Source organism: Hippopotamus amphibius, chromosome 13 (assembly GCF_030028045.1).
Source record: "Hippopotamus amphibius kiboko isolate mHipAmp2 chromosome 13, mHipAmp2.hap2, whole genome shotgun sequence".
Classification (NCBI taxonomy): Eukaryota; Metazoa; Chordata; class Mammalia; order Artiodactyla; family Hippopotamidae; genus Hippopotamus; species Hippopotamus amphibius.
The window spans coordinates 86581553-86604865 of record NC_080198.1 but is presented as its reverse complement, the minus strand read 5'-3'; the positions used below and the strand labels follow the sequence as shown (position 1 = coordinate 86604865).

At 41.6% G+C, this 23313-nt stretch overlaps 1 protein-coding gene across 4 annotated transcripts in view; it reads right to left on the bottom strand.

Annotated features, from left to right (window-relative positions):
• PAPSS1 (3'-phosphoadenosine 5'-phosphosulfate synthase 1) overlaps nt 1-22018 on the bottom strand; it is a 99006-nt gene extending 76988 nt beyond the window's left edge. Inside the window, exons 1-4 of one of the 4 annotated variants that reach the window (XM_057705970.1) lie at nt 21603-21839; nt 16275-17189; nt 7795-7909; nt 2341-2576 (exon numbers count right to left, since the gene is read on the bottom strand). In XM_057705970.1, the coding sequence (XP_057561953.1) occupies nt 2341-2576; nt 7795-7906 (348 nt within the window). In that variant the 5' untranslated portion in view covers nt 7907-7909; nt 16275-17189; nt 21603-21839. Of the gene's footprint in view, nt 1-2340; nt 2577-6846; nt 6934-7794; nt 7910-9458; nt 9519-16274; nt 17190-21602 lie in introns of those variants that run through there. The other 3 variants (XM_057705971.1, XM_057705969.1, XM_057705972.1) reach the window with 3 other exon arrangements.
• Nucleotides 22019-23313: the final 1295 nt, after the last annotated feature.

The window sequence follows — 23313 nt, the reverse complement described above, 5'->3', positions numbered from 1 at the left end:
TCCTCAAGGATAAGAACTATCAGGTTTATTTTTACAACCAAGATGCCCAAGGTTAATGGTGACATAGAAGAAAACACATATCCTATAATATATGATTTGGTCCAAATATTATCATGGATTTTGACATGCCCTAAGCATAGTCCGAACCTCATTTCCATTCTTAGTGCTTTTAGCGACGAGATCAACAAAAGTTTTGCTCCATGTTACAGAAACAAAGGGGCCAAGAAAACAGATCAGCATGTACTTTTAGAGACCCAGGTTTCAGCTGCTAGCTCTCCAAATTAGGCATCACTGACTTTCTCTTTTTCCAAGAGTTGCAAAGATTCCCAGAAAGTGCAAGAGTATCACTGTTATTATATTACTAAGGAAACTGTCTACATCCAAGAATTCAGGAACTCCAACAACTTTCATTCTCTCATACACTTCATTATTCAGGATACTTTTTTTTTAAGCTTTTTATTGGAATATAATTGCTTTACACTCTCGTGCCAATTTTTGAGGTACACCAAAGTGAATCAGCTGTATTTATACATATATCCCCATATCCCCTCCCTCCCTCAACTCCCTCCCACCCTCCCTATCCTGGCCCTCTAGGTCATCACCCATTATCAAGTTTATCTCTCTATGTTATGCAGCAAATTCCTACTAGCTATCTATTTTACATTTGGTAGTGTATACATGTCAATGCTACTCTCTCACTTCGTCCCAGCTTCCCCTTCGCCCCCTCCCAACCCCGTGTCCTCAAGTCCATTCTCTACAACTGCATCTTTGTTCTTGCTGTTCAGGATACTTTAAACTGATGTAATGCCACCGATCCCAGTGCTTCAGGAAAATGAAAAGTAGCTAGTCCTCAAAGAACCTTTTAGGACTACTGCCATGGTTCAGTTAAGTGATCTTGTATGATTAACCCTCAATCTCATGCTTATCTGCAACCGTTACAGCTCAAATTTTGTTTTTGTTTTTTAAAAATGTCTAAGTAACCATCCAGATCTAAGATACAGTACTAGAATTGTGCTATTATTTATTTCTCTTACTGAATATTTATTACACATCAGGCACAGTGCTGAGAGCTGTGAATGTATGATTTACCTAATCCTCAGAGCAACTCTACGAAGTCGGCACTATCTGAGCTTGGAAGGTTATGCAAATCGGCCAAGGTCCTAAGAGTAACTGGCAGAGCCGAGATTTCAGTCTCTTGGTTCTGGCCTGAAATCTGCTTTGTTTAACTACTACACTAACTCACTTGTTCTTCTGTATCTGGGCTTCCTAAGGGATTATGCTATCATTTAACAAACACGCAATATCTACTGTGTTCCAGGATCTGGGCTTGGCATCAAGATTATACAGATAAATAGGATGTAGTCACACCCTTCAAGGAGCCAGTAGTGCTTAGAGACAGCAAAGCACAGCGGGCAAGAGCAGGGTTCCAGTGACACTGCCTGGGTGTAAATCCTTGCTCTGCCACGTAGTGTGTGTGAGGTGGGGTGAGTCACACCTGTTTCCTTACCTCCACCCGCCTCATTGGGTGATGAGAACTAAGTGAGCTAATTCACATAAGAGCACTTCAAAACTGTTACCAGTACACAGTAAGTGTTCAATAAACGTTAGCTGCTATTATTATTATCATTATTATTATTATTACTGCTGCCACTATTAGCACCACCTATCAAAGAACTGGTATTTATAATAAAACAATGTGTTATGGTACAATAACAAGGCCACCAAGGACAGGTACCCAGCAAAGCCTGAGAGACTTAGGAGGAGGAGACACCCAATCTGAGTCTCAAAGCATGAACAGGTGTCAACCGATGCTGAGGTGAGGCTAGGAGGAAGCAGAAGACTGCCTTCCAGGCAGAGGGAAACAAAATTCTTGCAGTGAGAAACAACATGATTTTTTTCAGAGAAATACAAAAAAGTAAATTAATGCTCTATGATCTCTAAAATAAGAAAGAGTGTGATGAAAGATAAGATAAGAATTGTGAGCAAAAAAGCCACGACAGGACACATGTTAAGAAATCTAAGATCTTCCCTGGTGTTTGAGACATGCTGAGTATTTATTATAGAATTTTTTGAATTGAAAAGTCAAACTTGAAATAATCTGGCCATCAACTTGTTCAACAACTTTGGTTATACTTTTGGGGGAGTGGGTAGGTGGGTTACAGCAAGCTTTTCAAAAATGAATTTACTCAGAAAGCTGCAGCACAGAAATGTTGTAGGATAATTGTTTTAATTTGGATTTAGCCTCAAAGTACATGTCAATGTTTAAATTATATTTCCTTTGCCTGACACCATATTCTCAATACATGTAATCAGAACAGCAATGGTGCAAAAGCCACGTACCTGAGTATAAGGTGATATAAAACTTGTGATGCACACTAAGCCAGCATCTGCAAACAGCTTAGCAACTTCCGCAATGCGTCGAACATTCTCTTCTCTGTCTTCAGGACTAAAGCCAAGATTTTTATTGAGACCCTGGCGAATGTTGTCACCATCCAAAGTGTAGCACGGAATACCATGGCAAACCAAGTACTCCTCCAAAGCCATGCTCACTGTGGTCTTTCCTGCTCCAGATAAGCCTAGAAGCGAACAGTCCAAACAGATTCCATATATAAAGTTAGAAGGATAACTACTTGGTAACAGAGAATTTTAACTACAGGCTTAATTATATACATTATTCAGAGAACTCTGTTAGTAACATTCTTATCTAATATTTCTCTGAAAGATTTTACTACATCTTAGCTAAAAATATCTATAGTTTAAATATAATAAGCATTTATGCTTTTAGTAACTCCTGTCTATGCCCAAAAGTATCCTAGAAACTAGTGCGCTACAAAGGCTTAAGCAGTTTTAATATTACACATAGTTGGGCAGATAGTCACTTTGTCCTCCTTTTACCATTACTCTAAAGCTGCATGTCAATTTTAAAAGAAAGTTATATGCCCAAATTATTTCTGGTGAGGGAAGAAAAAGAAAGGACAAAAGTACTGTCTTTATAACAAGGCCATGTGAAGGCAAAAGCAGAGACTGGAGTGGTACGTGTACAAGCCAAGGAATGCTAAGGACTGCCAGCAGCACCAGAGGCTAGGAGAGAAGCATGGAACAGACTCTCCCTGGACCTGACAGAAGGAACCAACCTTGATTTCAGGCTTCTATGCTCCCAAAGTGTGAGAGAATAAACGTCTGTTGTTTGAAGCCATTCAGTTTATAGTAATTTGTTACAGTGGCCCTGGGAAACTAATATACCAATCAACGTAAAAATATAAAACAAGAAAGTTTATTTGAAATAAGAACTGAGAAAAAACAGTGTTCCAAGAAAATGGCATACTAACCATTCCATACCTGGACAGATCTGGTTAAGCTACTGAATTGCAAGAAAAAGAAAGAAATCATGACTTCCGTTTCCAACAATATTGTCAAAAAAAAAAAATGAAGGCTATAGATTTGACAACATAATTAACCAGCTTGATCTGATGAACATATACAGAATACATCAGGGGAATACATTTTCTTTTCAAATATACATTTATGAAACTGATTACATTCTAGACTATAAAGCAAGTACCAAAAAATCTAATAGACAGTATTTATAAGTACCATTAGTGGTAAAAGAAACGGAATATACCACATTCAAGAAAAGGATTATCCAATATTCTATGATCAATTTCCTCCCAAATTGACCTTTAGATACAACATAATCCCAAACCAAATCCCAACTGGATTTTGGGGGAGTTAGTTAAACCTACTGCAAAATTATACATTATACAATACAAAGAGCTGAAAAAAAACAAAACTCAAGACATTCCTAATGCAGAAGGCCAAAGGACTTACTCCAATGGATTTCAAGACTTTACAAATATAGTAATTAAGACAGTGTGGCAATAATAGAGGAATAGACAAGTATACCAATGGACTAGATCAGAGAAAAAGGATACCATCATCTTGGGACAACTGATTATCCATATGGAAAAAATAGAAAATGGATCCCTCCCTCACACTACACACAAAAATCAACTGCAGAAGGAAAAGGGCCTAAACGAGAAAGGCAAAACTTCTGGAAGAAAATATACGGAAAGAAACAATTCTTCAGGCATGCAGGTGAAAAAAGGAAAAAACACTTCTAAGGAGTGTTTTTCATTCCTAAGGAGAAGAAAAAAAAAATCAGATTAGTCACAGCATTTAATAGAAGAAAATGGAGTGATGTTTTGAGAATTCCAAGACAAAGAACGTATGAACCAAATATACATTTTACCCAGCCAAGTTGTCATAAAAGACAGGCAGACATTCTCAAACATAGAAACTCAGGGAATTCAGAATCCAACGGAAAGCCATCTTATAAAAACCACTTAACAAAAAATACAGACCACAAAAACATGACTCAAAGAAAGAACTCATGAGTAGGCATGCGGTAATAAAAGAACGGATGGTGAGGTGGTAAGGTTCAATCAATTTACTTACAGAACTCAAATATAAACAATTATGGAAATTTAAGATTTGGAGCAGAATGTGTTACAAGCCTAGGCAATGTAAATGTAACAATTTAACTTCAATCTAGGCTCAAGAAGGAGGAGATGGGAAGCATTCAAAAGTGCTGTCTTCCACTAATGAAAGAAATCAAAGATGACACAAACAGATGGAGGGACATACCATGTTCTTGGATTGGAAGAATCAACATTGTGAAAATGACTATCCTACCCAAAGCAATTTACAGATTCAATGCAATCCCGATCAAATTACCAATGGCATTTTTCACAGAACTAGAACAAGAAATTTTATGATTTGTATGGAGACGCAAAAGACCCCGAATAGCCAAAGCAATCTTGAGAAGGAAAGACAGAGTTGGTGGAATCAGGCTTCCTGACTTCAGGATATACTACAAGGCTACAGTGATGAAGACAGTATGGTACTGGCACAAAAACAGAAATACAGATCGATGGAACAGGAAAGAAACCCCAGAGACAGACTATGGTCAACTAATCTCTGACAAAGGAGGCAAGGATATACAATGGAGAAAAGGCAGCCTCTTCAATAAGTGGTGCTGGGAAAACTGGACAGCTACATGGAAAAGAATGAAATTAGAACACTCCTTAACACCATACACAAAAACAAACTCAAAATGGATAAAAGACCTAAATGTAAGGCCAGACACTATAAAACTCCTAGAGGAAAACATAGGAAGAACAGTCTTCGACGTAAATAACAGCAAGATATTTTTTGATCCACCCCCTAGATTAATGGAAATAAAAACAAACATAAATAAGTGGGACCTAATGAAATTTCAAAGCTTCTGCACAGCAAAGGAAACTATAAGCATGATGAAAAGACAACCCTCAGAATGGGAGAAAATATTTGCAAATGAATCAACAAAGGATTAATCTCCAAAATATATAAACAGTTCATCCAGCTCCATATCAAAAAAGCAAACAACCCAGTCAAAAAATGGGCAGAAGACCTAAATGGGCATTTCTCCAAAGAAGACATATGGATGGCCAAGAGGCACATGAAAAGCTGCTCAACATCACTAATTATTAGAGAAATGCAAATCAAAACTACGATGAGGTATCACCTCACACCAGTTAGAATGGGCATCATCAGAAAATCTACAAACAGTAAGTGCTGGAGAAGGTGTGGAGAAAAGGGAACACTCTTGCACTGTTGGTGGGAATGTAAATTGATACAGCCACTATGGAGAACAGTATGGAGGTTCCCTGCAAAACTAAAAATAGATCTACCATATGACCCAGCAATCCCACTGCTGGGCATATACCCAGAGAACACCATAATTCAAAAAGACACATGCACTCCAATGTTCACTGCAGCACTATTTACAATAGCCAGGACATGGAAGCAACCTCAATGTCCATCAACAGATGAATGGATAAAAAAGATGTGGTACATATATACAATGGAATATTACTCAGCTGTAAAAAGCAATGAAACTGGGACATTTGTAGAGACATAGGTGGACCTAGAGACTGTCATACAGAGTGAAGTAAGTCAGAAAGAGAAAAACAAATATCGTATATTAACACATATATGCGGAATATAGAAAAATGGTACAGATCAACCAGTTTGCAAGGCAGAAACAGAGACACAGATGTAGAGAACAAACATATGGACACCAAGTGGGGAAAGCGGGGAGGGTTGGGGGGGAATGAATTGGGAGATTGGGATAGCAAATTGTACACTCTAAATATATGCAGTTTATTGTATGTTAACTGCATCTCAATAAAAGTTCTTAAAAAAAAATGCTGTCTTCTTTCATACAGAAACACATAGACCTATCTACAACTGAAAATTTCAATTTATAAAAACAGAAAATGGGAATGCTGTTTTTGGCAATCAGCAAAAATTTTAAGGATGAGTAATATCCATGTTGACAAAGACACTGGGAAATGGACGCTCATCCACATTAGGAAAATAAAAAGGTATAAATTTTAATGAGTTGTGTGCCTGTCAGATAACTGATGCCAGTGTGGCACTTCTCTGTCATCAAGGCTTTGGAGTTAACAGATATTGTTTAATGTTCATTAGGTCCTGGCGCCCTCTGCTCTGTTAGTCCCCAAGCAATGATGAAGACATTCGCTAATGTATTCCTGGTGCCCGGAAGATTAGTTACCCATTCATAAATCTTGACTTAGGAATGTACTTCCTGTTTCCAAGCACATACCCCCAAACCCTAGGTTAACTATAAAACTGTCCCAGTGGCCCCTCAGCAGTGCAGAGTGCAGCTGTGAATGCTTCCAGATCACTGTCTGCCAGATCCCACCCCGTGAGTAAGTTACCCTCTAATAAACGGACCCACTGATTACATGGAGCTGCCTGCCTTGTTTTTCAGTCTCAAGATACCTTCTCAGTTCACTGGGCACTTTTCATTCCCTCTGTCCTCCAACATGGGTAAATTGGCAAGATGCATCAAAATTTTAAATAAAACTCCTAGAAGTGAAAAAAGATCCATCATTTTTAAAACCACCTCCAAAATCTGGATCAATTTACCCTCTCAAAGAGAGACTCTGGGAAAATCAACACAAGAATCAATCAGAAGCGGACTTCCCTGGTGGCACAATGGTTAAGAATCTGCCTGCCAATGCAGGGGACGTGGGTTCAATCCCTGGGCCAGGAAGATCTCACATGGCACAGAGCAACTAAGCCTGTGCACCACAACTACTGAGCCTGTGCTCTAGAGCCCACGTGCCACAACTACTGAGCCCATGTGCCACAACTACTGAAGCCCGTGTGCCCAGAGCCCGTGCTCTGCAACAAGAGAAGCCACCGCAATGAGAAGCCCATACACCACAATAAAGAGTAGCCCCCGCTCGCCACAACTTGAGAAAGCCTGCATGCAGCAACGAAGACCCAACGCAGCCAATAAGTAAATAAATAATTTATTTATTTAAAAAAAATCAATCAGAAGCCAAAGCAAAAGAAGAATGATAGAAACTGTGTGAAATTCTTCATCACACATTCTTTCCCCTCATACAGTCTACATTATTAGCATCTTTGAAGGCAGAATCCAGGCCTTATTTGCATGCAGAATTTTATAGAATGTAATGAAGTTATCAACTAGAAAGTAGTTTTAAGATGCATTCTGATTTTTCCCCTTTAACAGCGATTTTGTAAAGAATGAAAGGAATTACCAAAAGAAAATATGTTATTATTAAGCAACTCTGTCAATTACATATTACGATGCTGCAGATACAAGAATACAGCTCAAAATTTAAATATGCTCACTCCTAGTTCAAGGTTGTCTATAAACACTGTTTTTGAAATAAATTGGTTTATCTCTCTGGACCATACCTGTTAGCCAAACTGTGCAACCACGAAAGCCACCTCTGGTCCCCACCACCTGACCCCTCTTGTTTCTGCTGACATGGTGAGCTTGATAGGTGACATTAGTTGCTCTCTGCATTCCCTGGAAAAAAGGGAAAAAAAATAATTCTGGTTTACCTGAGTCCCTTAAAAGGTAAACACATATTCCTTGCAAACATACAGTAATTGCCCTATGTAACATGCCAAAAGCAAGGAAATAGACTAAAACTAACAGCTTTTTCCTTCTTTAGAGTACCTGGCACAGTGTTGAGTTCTTTACATAGACCAGTTAATTTAGTCTGCAAAGCCCCTCAAGGATGCAGAAACTCTTACTACTGTGGTTTTCCAGATGAAGGTGTAACACCTGAGAAAAGTTAAATGACTTGCCCCAGTTCCCATAACTAGTGAGTGGCAGACTCCAGAGCCCGATCTTCTCATTCATTCAATCATTCACTCAACCAGTGATTCCTGAGACCCTATTAGTACACCAAGTGAAAAAAACAGGATCCCTACCCTCACTGACCCTACATTCCACTGGGGGGAGAGAGATCAATAAAACTTAATTATTAAATCAGAGCGTGACAAGTGCACTCTGAAAATAAAACTGGGTAAGACTGGAAAGAGAGATGGGGGATGAGTGCCTCTTTAGACAGAATGATCAGGAAAAACCTCTGAGAAGGTGGCATCTGAGCAGATTCCCGAATGAAGTGTGGAAGGGATGACTGCAGGTATCACAAAATGCATAATGAAAAAAATGGAACATAATTGTTATTCTACCAAATTTTCTTCTCCTTAAAGAAAAAGGGCATAAAATTATATAGGTCTCAAAGGATCTTAACAGACATTTCTCTAAAGAAAAAATACAAATGGCGAATAAACACATTAAAAGATGCTCGACATCATTAGCCATCCAAGGAATGCAAATCAGAACCACAATGAGATACCCCTGCACACCCACTCAGATAGCTGTAATCACAAAGACAGGAAATAACAAGTGCTAGTGAGGATACAGGGAAGTTGGAATCCTCATAGGTTCACTGATAGGAATGTACAGTCACTTTGGAAAACAGTAGTTCCACAAAACATTGAATATAATTACCATATGTCCAAATGATTCCACTCCTAGATTTATGCTCACAAGAAATGAAAACATATCCACACAAAACTTGTACCCATATGTTCTAGCAGTATGATTCATAAAAGCCAAAAGGTGGAAACAAGCCAACTGTCCATCAATTAATAATTAGGTAAACAAAATTTTTTAATTTTTTATGATATATACATACAATGGAATATTACTTTGTAATAAAAAGGGATGAAGTACTAATACATCCTACAATATGGACAAACCTCAAAAACATTATGCTAAGTGAAAGATGCCAGTCACAAAGACCACATATTGCATAACTCCATTTATATGAACCTTCCAGAATAGGAAAATCTAGAGAGATAAAGAGTAGATTGGTGGTTGCCTCAGGCTGGGGTGTTGGCGGAGGAATGTGGAATGACTTCTAATGGATACGGGGTTCTTTTCTGTGGTGATTAAAATGCTCTAAAATTGACTGTGGTAATGGCTGCACAACTCTGTAAATATACTAGAAACCATCAAATTGTACATTTTAAGTGGCTAAATTGAATGGTAGGCAAATTACCTCAATAAAGCTGTTTTCTATAACTGAAAAAATGAATCACATAGCCTCTATTTTTTCCTCCTATGGAGCAAAACCATATTTTAGATTCTTTTCAACAAGTTATACCTTTATAGCATAGTTAAGTATCAGCATTCTTTTAATAGGGTGTTTGTATTTGATACTGCGTATAGCTCTTATTTTTTAAGACAGTTTTATTCACCATTCACTCAAAGACATTTATTGAAAGCACACTACATGCTTGACATTATTCTAGGTGCTGATGACACAGAAGTGCACAATACTAATAAAATCACCGTCCTCCTGGGGCTCCTCTAGCCCTTCGGCCCTGGGCAGCGGTTCTCAAAGCGTGTTCCCTAACCAGCAGCTTTGGCATCTCCTAGGAACTGCTAAAATGCAAAGTATCAGGACCTGCCCCAGGCAGACTAAGTCATCAACTATGGGGTGGGGCCTGACAAGCTGCATTTTAAAGCCTCCCAGTGACTCGGATGCCATTTCAAGTTTGAGAACCACTGGACTAACAGGAAAAACAGAGGGGAGAAAAGAAACACCAAGATAAATAAGTAAATTATGTAAGAAATAAGTATCAAAGAGGGGGGAAAAGTAAATAAAGCCAAAAAAGTGAAAAAATATCAGATGAAGTGTGATGTTTAGTGAGGGTGGCCAGGGAAGGCTTCAGGAAAAAGAAGACATTTAAGACCTCTGATGACCTCTGAGGGAAGCACCTTCCAGACAGGGAACAGCGAGTGCAGAGCAAAGTGAAAAAGTAACAGGGGAAATCCAGAATGATTGCTGGGCAGTCCAAACAAGCCATCTGGAGACGACAACCTAACATTTAAAGCAAGAGCAGCGGCCATGACCGTGTTTTCCACAGCCAAAGGAGTGGCTCAGGTTGAGGCGTGGAATAGTCAGAGACAGATTCTACCCTGACCCAGAGGTCTCCGAAATGGGGAACAAACACCCTCATAGGTATATGAACACGGACTCTGTAAAGGGACTATTTCCATCCAGATCTTCAACTTCCAGATGTACTCTTTTCTAAAACTGGTTGGCCTGAGAAGGTGCCTGAGGTTCAGGATCTCTTTCCCCTTCTCCCTGCACAATCCCCCTGGTGTACAGGAGAAAGCATCTCTGCCCATCTGCATTTTACTATCACTCACTGCCCTGGGGAGGAGGCAGGGGCTCCTCAGGGGCCAAAGGGACAATTCGACAATTCTTTTAATAGGCCTACCACAAAAGCACCACTCCTGGGACTTCCCAGGTGCCACAGTGGTTAAGACTCTGCCTGCCAAAGCAGGGGACACAGGTTCGAACCCTGGTCCAGGAGGATCCCACATGCCCAGGAGCAACTAGGCCTGTGCACCACAACTACTGGGCCCATGCGCTGCAACTACTGAAGCCCGAGCACCTAGAACCCGTGCTCTGCAACAAGAGAAGCCACTGCAATGAGAAACCCTCACACCGCAACGAAGAGTAGCCCCCATTTGCCACAACTAGAGAAAGCCCGTGCACAGCAACAAAGACCCAATGCAGCCAACAATAAAGAAAGAAAGAAATAAAATAAATCTTAAAAAAAAGTTGCACTCCTTCCCCACTAACCATCTCATTAGCAGATGTATCAGTACTTCCAAAAATCACAAAGAATTCTAATATAGGTCTCCCAACCCATTTCATTTCAATTAAACTGATGAAGCAAACATAACTTGCCAGCTATGCATTTCCAGGATTTTAAACAAAACAAAACAAAATGGGTATCTGACACAGACATCTGCATCTCTTAGGAAGCAGCAGCACCTCTTTTCTGAGATATCCAGTTTTCGCTCCCAGCCAGGCAGCCTGGAAGGAAACAAGAGCTGAGTCTGCTGGATGGGGCCAGGACTGGGATGGGGGGACCAGGAGGGTGCTATACACATTAGCTGCCTACACTTGCAGAACCTGTCTGACTTGGTCATTTTGTTTTGGGATTTTTTCCAAGTTGCTTTGCTTTTGGGCAAGAAGAAATTGTGTCTAAAGAATTTTAATTCATTTTGGCATCATAAAATATCTACTGTCTTTCTTTTTAAATTGAGTAGACTGTATAAAAACGGAGAAGCGACAAACTGCTGAGGATGTGGTTGAGAGAGAATATAGGAAAAGACATTGTTTTAATCACTAGGAGATATGCTCCCTTTGGGCTTCTTGCCTCCTACATTTAAAAAAATTCTGGCAGCAAATACGGCAGCCTGGGTACAAGGAGGCTTATTGTTTATGTATGTTTGATATTTTCCATATTAAAAAACAAACAAAAAAAGATTTGCCACAATCGCCTACCTCCCAGTTTTTCAGACTAAATCAAAGAGCACTTTTAAAAACTATTAGAATTGCAAGGCAGTGGGTGTATGCCTGAATTTTACTAAAAATCTGAAGGCCATTTCTGTATGTAATCTGCTGGTTCCCCTTCCCCTCTCTTTTCTTTTCCCACCCACTCTAGCCAAATCCTTCCTATAATTCCGCAGGGAAAACATGACATTAGTGAGTAAGGGCTAAGAGTAAGTTATTTCTTTCCGACTCTCCACTCCTATTTTCAGTCTTCAGTGGACTAGTTTCTCTCCACGGAACAACGAAATCAGGTTTATTCTTTCCTAATAGGCTGGGTGGTTTATAGTGATATTTGGCTTGGTGTACATACACCCAGGCAGTCCTTGTAACATTTAATGCCCATAGGATTCGTTTGCTATTCATGGACCATTTTATACTTTTAGGTGTCTTTCTGCATATAATTAGGTCAAGTACTATGAGTTATAGTTGTATTTTTAACGACACCCAACCTCTTTTCTTGAGCCTAGTCAGTGCTCAGTAAAGTTAAATATAAGGCATTTATTTTAAAGTGTGATTTGTGTTCTCTGTATAACTTACAAATGAAATGATGGTTGGACTTCCTAGGTGGCACAGTGGTTGAGAATCCACCTGCCAATGCAGGGGACCCAGGTTCAAGCCCTGCTTCAGGAAGATTCCACATGCCACGGAGTAACTAAGCCCGTGTACCACAACTATCGAGCCTGCACTCTAGAGCCCATGAGCCACAACTATTGAGCCCGTGTGCCGCAACTACTGAAGCTCACGCACCTAGAGCCCATGCTCTGCAACAAGAGAAGCCACGGCAATGAGGAGCCCGCACACCACAATGAAGAGTAGCCGCCACTCACCACAACTAGAGAAAGCCCGTGTGCAGCAGCAAAGACCCAACACAGCCAATAAATAAATAAATAAATAAATTTATTAAAAAAAAAAAAAAAGAAATGATGGTTGACATTCAGAAGTCTTAAGAACAGTGGAATTGGAACAATTCATTTCAAGAGAATTCCTTCTCTTTCTACAGCTGGGACTAAATGACCACCAGTCCTGTTGCTAGGCTAATGTCAGGTGGCCTCTTATATTTGTGGGGCACATTTCCTACACATTCTACAGACTGCTGTCCTCAACACCCACACAAGTGGCCCTGTGCCCCATTTTTAACCCACCTTAATTTCTACATGGGCTGTCTGTTATTTTATCCACTTCCCTTTGGGACAAAGTAACTTGTCCTATGATGCTATTTAGAGAATTTCATGGTTTGGGAGTTTGTTATGATTTTATGAAGAACTCTTCATTTTTAAATGAAATTTGTGAAGGCATAAAGCATATACCAAATGTCAAGCATAAATTCTGGACTTCAACATCTATCACTCATCCCACTGCCCATCGTAAACTGACTACCAAACAGTAGATTCTTCCAAAGAGAATACCGGAAATGGTAACATCCATGTGTCTTTTACATCCCAAGACATACTGTGAGTAAACTGGAGAGGTGGTAGAGTACCACGTGGATAAATTGAAAGGGGTACAACGAGAAGAAAGCTTTAGTTCACAGAGTTACTGATAACTGAAATTAGTCTTTTGAACATTAACAAACCAAAGACACACAGCAAAAGTGAAGCTCATACATTCCTGGACATTAAGAAAACAACTTGAAAAGGCTACACTTAAAACCTTGCTGCTACAAAGCATGGTGCACAGCAACACTGGCAATGACCCAGTTACTTATCAGAAAGTGAATCTGAGGCCCTACCCCAGAACTCCTGAATCACAGCTAAGATACTGGCATGCCTATTCGATGACCGACTGTCACGCATGCACTCTGCATATACATTATGGCTCTCAACTATTCTGTTTTAAAGATCAAAGAACATTTAACTATTTACTTAATGGATATTTTAAACTGTCAGTACTTTTAATGGAAGGGCCCCTGGATGACCTCCAGTTGGGAAGTCCAGCCATAAGAGATTCCTAGAAGTCAGAAATGAGCCTGAGACTACCTGTTCACTCACTCATTATTTGTAAATTGATCCCTCCTAGATATGGGGAATAAAACAGATCAAAAACATTTCAGGGAAGGAGACAAACAATAAACAGATAAAGATATCTTTATACTGTGACAGGCCCCTGCCTCCCACCATGGTGACAGTGGGGTATTCCCTACATACATGAAGTGAATTCAGAGACTGGGTGGCCAAAATGCACTAAGTCTACCTCAGAAATTGAAATTATTAAAATCATGAGGGACTTCCCTGGTAGCGCACTGGTTGAGAATCTGCCTGCCAGTGCAGGGGACACGGGTTCAATCCCTAGTCCAGGAAGATTCAATGTTCCTCAGAGCAACTAAGCCTACGAGCCTAGAGCCTGTGCTCCGCAACAACAGAAGCCACCGCAATGAACAGCCCCCACTCACAGCAATGAGAGAAAGCCCAAGCCCAGCAACGAAGACCCAAGAGTCAAAAACAAAAAGTTTAAAAGACAAAATCATATGAGAGTGCACACGAAAATTCGTACAGTGAGTCCACCACATATGAACCTTCAGGTTGCAAACTTTCAAAGATGCAAATGGGCATCTGCATGTCCAGTCACAGAAGTTGAGCTAACACCACGTCTCGGGTACATTGTCACGTGCATGCATCCTCTACAAGTGGTTGTGCTTTTGCGTACTTTACAGTACTGTATAGAGTACAGTAGTACAGTATCTTTATTTCAAGTCCAGGATGTCTGGAAGCAAGCATAAAAGCCGCAGTGATGTAGCTGGTACTGTACTGTACTTTTATTTATGTATTTACTGGCTGCATTGGGTCTTCATTGCTGGCACAGACTTTCTCTAGTTGTGGCAAGAAGGGGCTACTCTTCATTGTGGTGCATAGGCTTCTCATTGCGGTGGCTTCCCTTGCTGTGGAGCACAGGCTCTAGGCACATGGGCTTCAGTTGTTGTGGCACACAGGCTCAGTAACTGTGGCTCTTGGGCCCTAGAGCACAGGCTCAGTAGTTGTGGCACACGGGCTTAGTTGCTCCACAGCACGTGGGATCTTCCCGGACCAGGGACCGAACCCTTGTCCTCCATATTGGCAGGCAGATTCTTAACCACTGTGCCACCAGGGAACCCCTGTACTGTACTTTTCAAGGTACTATACTCTAAGATTAAAACTGTTTTAATTTTTGTGTTTGCTTGTTTTTTATGTATTATCTGTGCGAAAAGTATTATAAACCTATTACAGTACAGTACTATATAGCCGATTGTGTTAGTTGGGTACTTAGGCTAACTTTGTTGGACCTATGAACAAACTGGACTTATGAATGCCCTCTTGGAATGGAAGTCGTTCATATGTAGGAGATTTACTGTACATGAATGTTCACAACAGCATTATTCATAGCAACTAAAGAGCAGAAACAACTGAAACGTTCATCAACTAATGAATGGATAAGTAAAATGTGATACAACCATAAAACATAGTATTATTCAACCACATAAAGGAATGAAGTGTGATACATGCTACAACATGGGTGAACCTTAAAAACATTTTTTAAGTTAAAGAAGTCAGACACTAAAGGCCATATATTCTGTGATTTCATTTATAGGAAGGTCTAGAATAGGGAAATCCAGAGACAAAAAGTAGATTATTGGTTGTCAGGGGCTAGAGATGGGGAAAGGAGAAGGATAGGGAATGACTGCTAATGGGTTCAGGATTTCCTTTCAGGGTAAAGCAAATATTCTAAAACTAGATATTGGTGATGGTTATAAAACTGTGAATATACTAAAAATAAAAACAATGAACTGAACACTTAAACATATGAGAGATAAAGACAGTGGGAAGGGATGCAAGCATCAAAGAAACTAGAGAGAAGAGTAAGAATCTCTGCTGTCATCCAACTGGATTTCTATACATAGTGTCCAATATTTCCACTATTTTTACTCAGTTAAAGCTTACTTGGTAGAGAACTGTGTCCTTAGGAAAGGATATTTCACAGAAATAATTACCACTTAGGTAAATACCAAAAAAACAAACAAAAAACATATAGCCTCTTCATTTGAACTAATTACTTAGTAATTTGCTTTCAAAACAATTCAGGGTTGGACTTTACTGTTTCATTGCTGGTATGCTACCCGTAATTGATCCATCTCAGAGCAAAAGATGGTAACATTCTAACTGGTGGGTGAGAAAACACTAGTATCAATTGGATTCTATTTTAAATCACTAGTTTTGCATTTCAGAGTTCCATAATTTATTTCCCCTTTTTCTTACTCAAAGCAAAGAATAGAACAGCGTTTCTCAACTTCAGAATTAGTGACTTTTGGGACTCAGCATTAATGATAATTCTTTGTTGTGGAGGCTGTTCTGTGCACTCTAAGATTTTTAGCAGCATCCCTGGCCTCTACCCAACAGATGTCAGAAGTAACCCCCACCCCTACACAAATATAACAATCAAAAATGTCTCTAGATATTGCCAAACACTCCCCTGGGGGTAGCAAATATTTACCTGGTCCAGAATCGCTGGAGAAGAAAATTACTCCTCAAAGGTCAATGTAACAGAGACAAGCTAGGAAGCTTATTTCACATTTCAACTTTAGAGAAGCCACCATGCTAATGGGAGACTAACTGACAGCTGGGTACCCTGCCAGAGCCAGGACTACAGAATTGCCCAAAACCATGATTTCAAAGTTGCCACCATCTCTCGAAATTTCCTTCCCCGGGGAAGAAAGTAAAAACAAGTGCGTGAATACATAAAGACACAGATAAGTAGGAAAAAAGGTCGGCAGCCATCCCGAAGTTACTATCTAGACCTGCCCTGTCCAATATAATTTCTGAGATGACGAAAATGTTCTGTACTGCACGGTCCAATACGGTGGCCGTGAGCTTCCTATGGAAACGCAGCACCTGAAACATGGAATGTTTCATCTTATTTTCACTAAATTTAAGTTGCCACAGGTGGCTAGTGGCCACCAGACTGGACAGTGCAGATCTAGATCCTGCTGTCATTCTTCCTGTTTTGTTGTCAGTCAACATGGAGTACATTCTTGATACAAGTCCAGCTTTCCTTCTCCTTTAGGCAACTTTTCCAGCAGCATCTCCCTAGCTTCCAGGGAAGGAAACTCAGTATCTGCCCCCACCCACAGCCAGGCCAATGCTCTGAAGGAGGAATACATGGCTTTTCATATGCTGTGTGTTCCATTTCTGCATGCCTGTTTCACTTTTGTACCAGCTCAGTCTTCCCTCTTCCATGAAAGGCATCGAACAGTATGAGGGACAAATTGTTCAGAGAAGGTAGAACTGATAAAAGGGGAAAATATTTCATTCATTTATTTGCTTTTTAATTAACTCTCTCCCAGGTAGAATGTAATATCCATGAGAGCAGGACCCTTTTCTGTCTTTTTTATCACTGCATCCCCAGCACCTGGAACAAAGGCACATACAAAGCAGGTGTTAAATGTTTGATGAATTAATAAATAAGAACATCTTAAATAGTGCTCATGTACCAGTACCACAGTGCTTTAAATATACTAATTTAAACCTCACTATAACCCTATGAGATATGCAGTATTAGCTCCACTATAAGCCATGTTTTATTATCCACATTAATATACATTTGAAGACACTGAGGCACAGAGGAGTTAGGTAACATGCCCAAGATCACACATGTAGTAAGTGACAAAACTATGTTTATCCTACCACATACGGAGCTTATTCTCTTATTTAAGCTGTGCTAAATTACTAGTAAGTTATCTAAGACTTTTAATATCAGAAGTATCCAAGCTTACTCTGCACCCTAACCCTTATCCCCAACCTATTATATCAGGAGAAGCTCTGTGCAGACACAAAACCTGTCTAACGAAATATGATTACATGATACACGGTAACAGCAGAGTGCAACATAACTCGGAGGTGAACATGGAGGTGAACAAAGAGTTCAGCCTATGTGCAAGAGTGTGTGGACACAGGAGGGCCACACTGCTATGGTAAAGGAGCCCGAGGCTCTGAAGATTTCCACAAGTGATGTAAGTCAACAGGCATTAGGGAAGAAGGAAAGGCTGAGGATGTAAGGTACGGAAGGAAGGTTGGTGCTGGAGATATGGAGCTATGGGAATTTGGGGAGTGGGGGAGAGAGGGGAATGGAACAGCAAATCAGAATGAGATTGTATGCGTTTCTGAATGGCAGCACTAGATCTCAGACTACTCTGTGGGTAGTAGGACCCGACTCCACTGTAAAGCGAGTCCAAGCAAAGGATTCGGCCCAACATGAGTCTACAAAATGGGTGAGTGACACCTGGGTCTCAACTGAGGGCCAATTAACACACAGTTTGAAATGTTTTATCAAAGGCAGATGAAAGCCAGTCCCAATAGAGAAAGGTTCAATAAAATGGAGAGTGATATTCATTACACCTGATGCTTTGTCAGACTGAGCTAAGAGGGGGCTAAAGGGGCATGTTCATTCTTGATTTTCTTTACTATTCTTGTAGGTACATGGAGACACCTCCCTTCTCTCTAGTATATTCTCTAACTCAAATTTAACCATCAAATCTTTATTTTCAACCTTAACCTAACTCAATTCATATATTTATGCTGTCCACATGTCCCTACTGAGTTTTTAAAATGTGGTTAGTCTGAATTGGGATGTGTGCTAAGTATAAAATACATACTTATGTAAATTTCTTAATAATTTTATATTGATTAGGATAGTATTAAACTCATTTTATATTGAGATGACAGTACTATAGCTATATCGGGTTAAATAAACATTAAAATGTATTTCAACCTGTTCCTTTTTATTTTTCTCAATATGACCTCTAGAAAAATTTAAATTACATTATGTTGCTCACATTATATTTCTATTGCATAGCCTTGTTCTACAGACTATCTCTACTACACCATCTGTCCCTAACATGCAGCAAGTTTAATACTGGATCCACCTTTTACAAGCTCTCTGACATCTCTGTGCCTCAGCTTCAACAATAAAATGGAGCTATTAATTGGAATAAAAAGGATAACTGTAACAATAAGAGCTAACACACACAACACTCTCTATACGCCAGACACTGTTCTAAGCATTTTTCACACATTAACTTCTTTAACCTTCACAATATCCCTGTGAGGCCACCACTCCCATTTTATAGATGAGCAAACTGAGGCACAGAGAAATCAAGTGACTAACCAAAGGTTAGACAGTTAGAAAATAGTGAGGCCCAGGTTTGAGTCCAGGCAGCCAGTTCCAGGGTCCTTTCTTTAAACCACTCCCTATCATGATACCCACCTCAAAAACATTACAGAAATTCAATAAGCTAATTTAGGTAAAAAATTTCAAATTGTCTCCAGCACATAGTAAACTCTCCTTCAGTGTTTAACTATTATCACCATCATTCCAGCCCTCAACCTAACCTACATCCCAAATTCCCTGCATGCCACAAACCTTTCTCCCCACTTCCCAGGATTAAAATCTCAGGATCACCTTTTAACACATCTCCCTCTTTCATTCCCTAACTCTATTCAGCTCCTTCTTACTCTTTCTTGAATGCTCTTAATGCTTAATATTCTGCTTTTCCCCTACCACCTTAGCCCAATACTTTGCCCTTACAACCGGATAAATTAATAGCAATAACAAGAAAAATACCTTAACCGGTACTCATGTACCAGGCGTTCTTCAAATCTATTAATTCATATAAACTGTACTATAACCCTGTTTGTTCTCCAGGACTTCTACATCTGGGCTCTAACAGTGTCTAATTTCTTCACCAGACCAGTCTTCCTGGAATATCAATTTCATCATGTGATGGGAACTTTAAAGGCGCATGGATTCTCTACATGTGTGCCTATCGGTTGATGTATGTGAGAGGAAAAGATGATGGGTGTTCCCTCCTGGGGCAAAGAAAGATTTACAAGGCCCTGAAGATTAAAAATTCTAGCCTCATCAGAAATCTCTCACAGAACCCAGTCTCAACTCAGCAGCCAAACATTAACAACTGTATATGACCTAGCCCCATTCTGCTGATCCACTCTCATCTCCAGTCAACAAACACCCGCCAGAGTGGTTAAACAGGTCTCTTCATTGTTCCTGGAGTAAATAATAATTATTATTATTATTTATATATTATTACTTACCATAATAATATATAATAACTATAAATAATATTAATAATTATCATTAAACCTTATTCATACAGGTCCTTTCTGCCTGAGAAATCGGAGTGCACTTCTCCATAAACCCTCCCCAAAACCCCCAGACTAAACTAATCTCTCCTCTAAACTGTGATAAAACAACTGTCTCACACCACTCACCGGGGTCTGTAAAGATATGTTCATCACCTGGCAAATGCCAATTAGAACCCCAAGCAGGCCATGAGCAATTGGAAGGCAAGCACTGAGTCCCTCATTTTTCATCTTCTCCATGAGTAGCAGCACATGCCTCTATAAAGAACACGCGCTTATTTGGCAAATGGAATAGTAAATGAGTTACAGAGGGTGTGGCTGAAATGACCTGTAAATACCTCAATTTAGCCAACCTTATTTCCCTAACTAGGAAACACCTCAAGGTAACAGGAGTAATATCAATAGTTTCATAGCAGTACTATCCTTGCACTTTCCAAATCATTATCTTCTTTACTCCTCAAAACTATCCAGCGAAGTACCACTACTCTACCTTTAAGTCAGCTGTTGTTTAAAGAAGTCGAGTGTTTTCACTCAGGATCACACAACTACTAAATGGTAAAGCTGGAACCAGACACCAGGCCAGAAGTCCAGTGCTCTTTCCAATGTTCTAATTCAGCCCTTATCTCCTCTCCCTCCTTATCACCTAAGGAAGAGTTAAATAACTAAAGAGGGGAAAAGAATCGGGTGAGAATACTTGGTAATAATAGATATGGTAAATTAGACTTGAAATGAACATTCGTCTGAAATGGCTTCTTTTTTTTCTTTGACTCACCAAGGGTAATGATGACTTACAAGGCTGCATTGAAACCTCATGATCTTGCTGTACCGTGAAATAAAAATTTCCATCCAAACTTAAAACCAGAGCCTTTCCGGACTCCGGAGTTGGACACCACTTCCCCCACCCCACCCCCTCTGCATTTACAAAATCTTAGCTTAAAGGCTGTTTCTTACCAAGAATAATTAAGGAAGGAAGCAACCTTCTGAGGACATAACATTTACCCATCAAAGCCAACTGGCAGTCCTTGCTAACCGTTATAAACCATTAGTTTCCCCACACTTTACTCCTTCCATGTTGTTACATATTCCTATTCAACATCGTGTCACAAAGAACCTCAGTTCAGGGCAGTCTCAACTCATGAATGGCCACATTGTTGGGCACTCTCCCTTCCCACAGAAAGTCAGACATGGGAAGACATGGAGATGGACCCAAACCTGGCTGGGCTAACTGCCCTGGCGGAGCCAAGAAAACTCAGGGACGCACCAAAGCCGCCTGCCTCTGCCTCCTCCGCAGACCTTCAGGCCGCTGGAGGGGAGGCGGGCAGCTCCCCCTCGGGGGGTGCGGGTTTCGGCAGCCGCCAGCTCACTCCCGCCAGACAGTCGCCGAGGCTTCATCCGAGGCGAGGAGCTGGAGGAGGTGGCGTTCTTCCCATGGATCGTGGACCGGACTGCCTGCGGAGCCCAGCCCGAAACCCGCGCCCCCGCCGCGCCACTCCACCCGGCACCACCCACCTCCCCAGCTGGAAGGCGCCGCGGCCTCGGGTACCACCCGCGATTCTCCAGGGAGGATGCAGAGGAGGCGGGAGGGAGGCAGCGGCTCCGAAACCAGCTGCAGCCGGAGCCTGCTGGAGCCTCCCAGAGCCTCCGCCGCACCTCTGCTCCGACTCACCCAGTTCTGCGCGTTGTTGCTCAGTTTGACTTTCTTGCACAGGCTACCCGGGACCTCCATGGCTGCACAGCGCGCGCGGCTGCCCGGGTTCTCAGCGACCGGAGGGTAGCCCTAGGAGAGGAGGCCGGCGGGGGCGGGGCGGGAAGGCGGGGCCTCCTCGAGACTCCGCCGGCCGGTGCTGTCTTACGCGCGCACTCGTGCTCCCGGCTCCGACTGCGCCGTTGGTCGGCAGCGCCTCCGAAATGGGTCCGGGGCAGAGGTGTGTGGGGTGGGGCGAAGAAACGGACGAGAACCAATCGCAGGAGCTGGGGGCGGGGCTTCAGAGAGCGCGCCGACGGGAGCGCTCACGACGCTCCTCCCTTTGATTCTGAGGAAGGGGCGGGGCCTGAGAAGGTAGTCGTGGAACTTCCAGGGCCCCGCCCCGGCTCGCAGCCCTGCGCTGCGCATGCGCAGGGGCTGAAAGCAACGTGTCCCAGGCCTGGACCTGTATGAACAGGGAGGGTAGGTACCAGGCTCCCAGCTCTTTGTGGGTTTGGCTCCCTGCTTACGAGGCGGAAGACGACATTGCCGTGGTCTCCTGGCCCTCTGGCTTTTCCTCCATAAGCCCGGCCATCAGCTTCCTGTCCTCCAAATCTGTGCCGGTCTCGGCCTGGCCACGTTTAGAAAGGAATTTTCCAGCTTCGCAAAGGGAAGATTTACTAAACAGCTCGTTCTCCACATGTTCCGCTTAGCTTTAAAATTCTGCTCAACGTACAGTTTCAAAAAAAAAAAAAAGTCAATACCCCATCCCCAGACATCGGTTATGAATACCTCTTCTGGTTTTAATTGGTGATCTGCAAGGTGATTCCTTCCCCGCTTGGAGACGTCTCTTCAGGAGATTTCTGTCGGCTAAGCCATAAAGGGGCCTGTTTTATTAGCTTCTCAGGAAATCCTTAGAGGAATGGAATCCAGGCTGAGGGAGGGCCCTTGGTTACCACAGAGTAGAATGCCTATCTGTGGAGGACCTTTTCAAAATCCCCTAAGTATTCCATGGCTACTTCACAGGAGGATGGGCTGGGGGTGGAGGGGAGCCTCCTCCAGGAGTTAGGTCCCGGCAAGGGAGCAAAGCTTCATCTGCGACTCAGCATTTCTTGCATTACGGCCTGAACCATCCCCCCAACACACACACACACACCCCCACCCCCACTCTCACCCCACCAGCCGGAAAAATTGTCTTCCAGGAAATCGGTCCCTGGTGCCTAAAAGAGTGGGGACTGCTGCTCTAAGGGCTTTTCCATAGCTTGCCCCTGGCACCAAGATAGTTGTTTGAAGTGCTTCTCCTCCATAAGCCAATGCCCTACCCTACAGTACACTCAGATCACTAAGACCTGACGTTACTGCCTCTTTTTTGGAGGAAAAGGGGGAATGAAAAATGCCCACCAAACTAAGAAGGTATCTTGAGACAGAAAATGAGGCACGCAGGTCCATGTAATCAATGGATTAGTTTATGATACAGTAACTTACAGGGTGAGATCATAGAGGACTATGATCCAGAAGTGTTTGCAGCTGCACTCCACCCTGCTGAGGGAACACTGGGACAGTTTTATAGTTAACTTAGGCTATTGAAGTATGGCTTAGAAACAGGAAGTGCATTCTTAAGTCAAGGTTTATTGATGGGTAACGAGTCTCCTTGGCACTGGGAAAATGTCAGCGAAGGTCTTGGTCGTTGTCT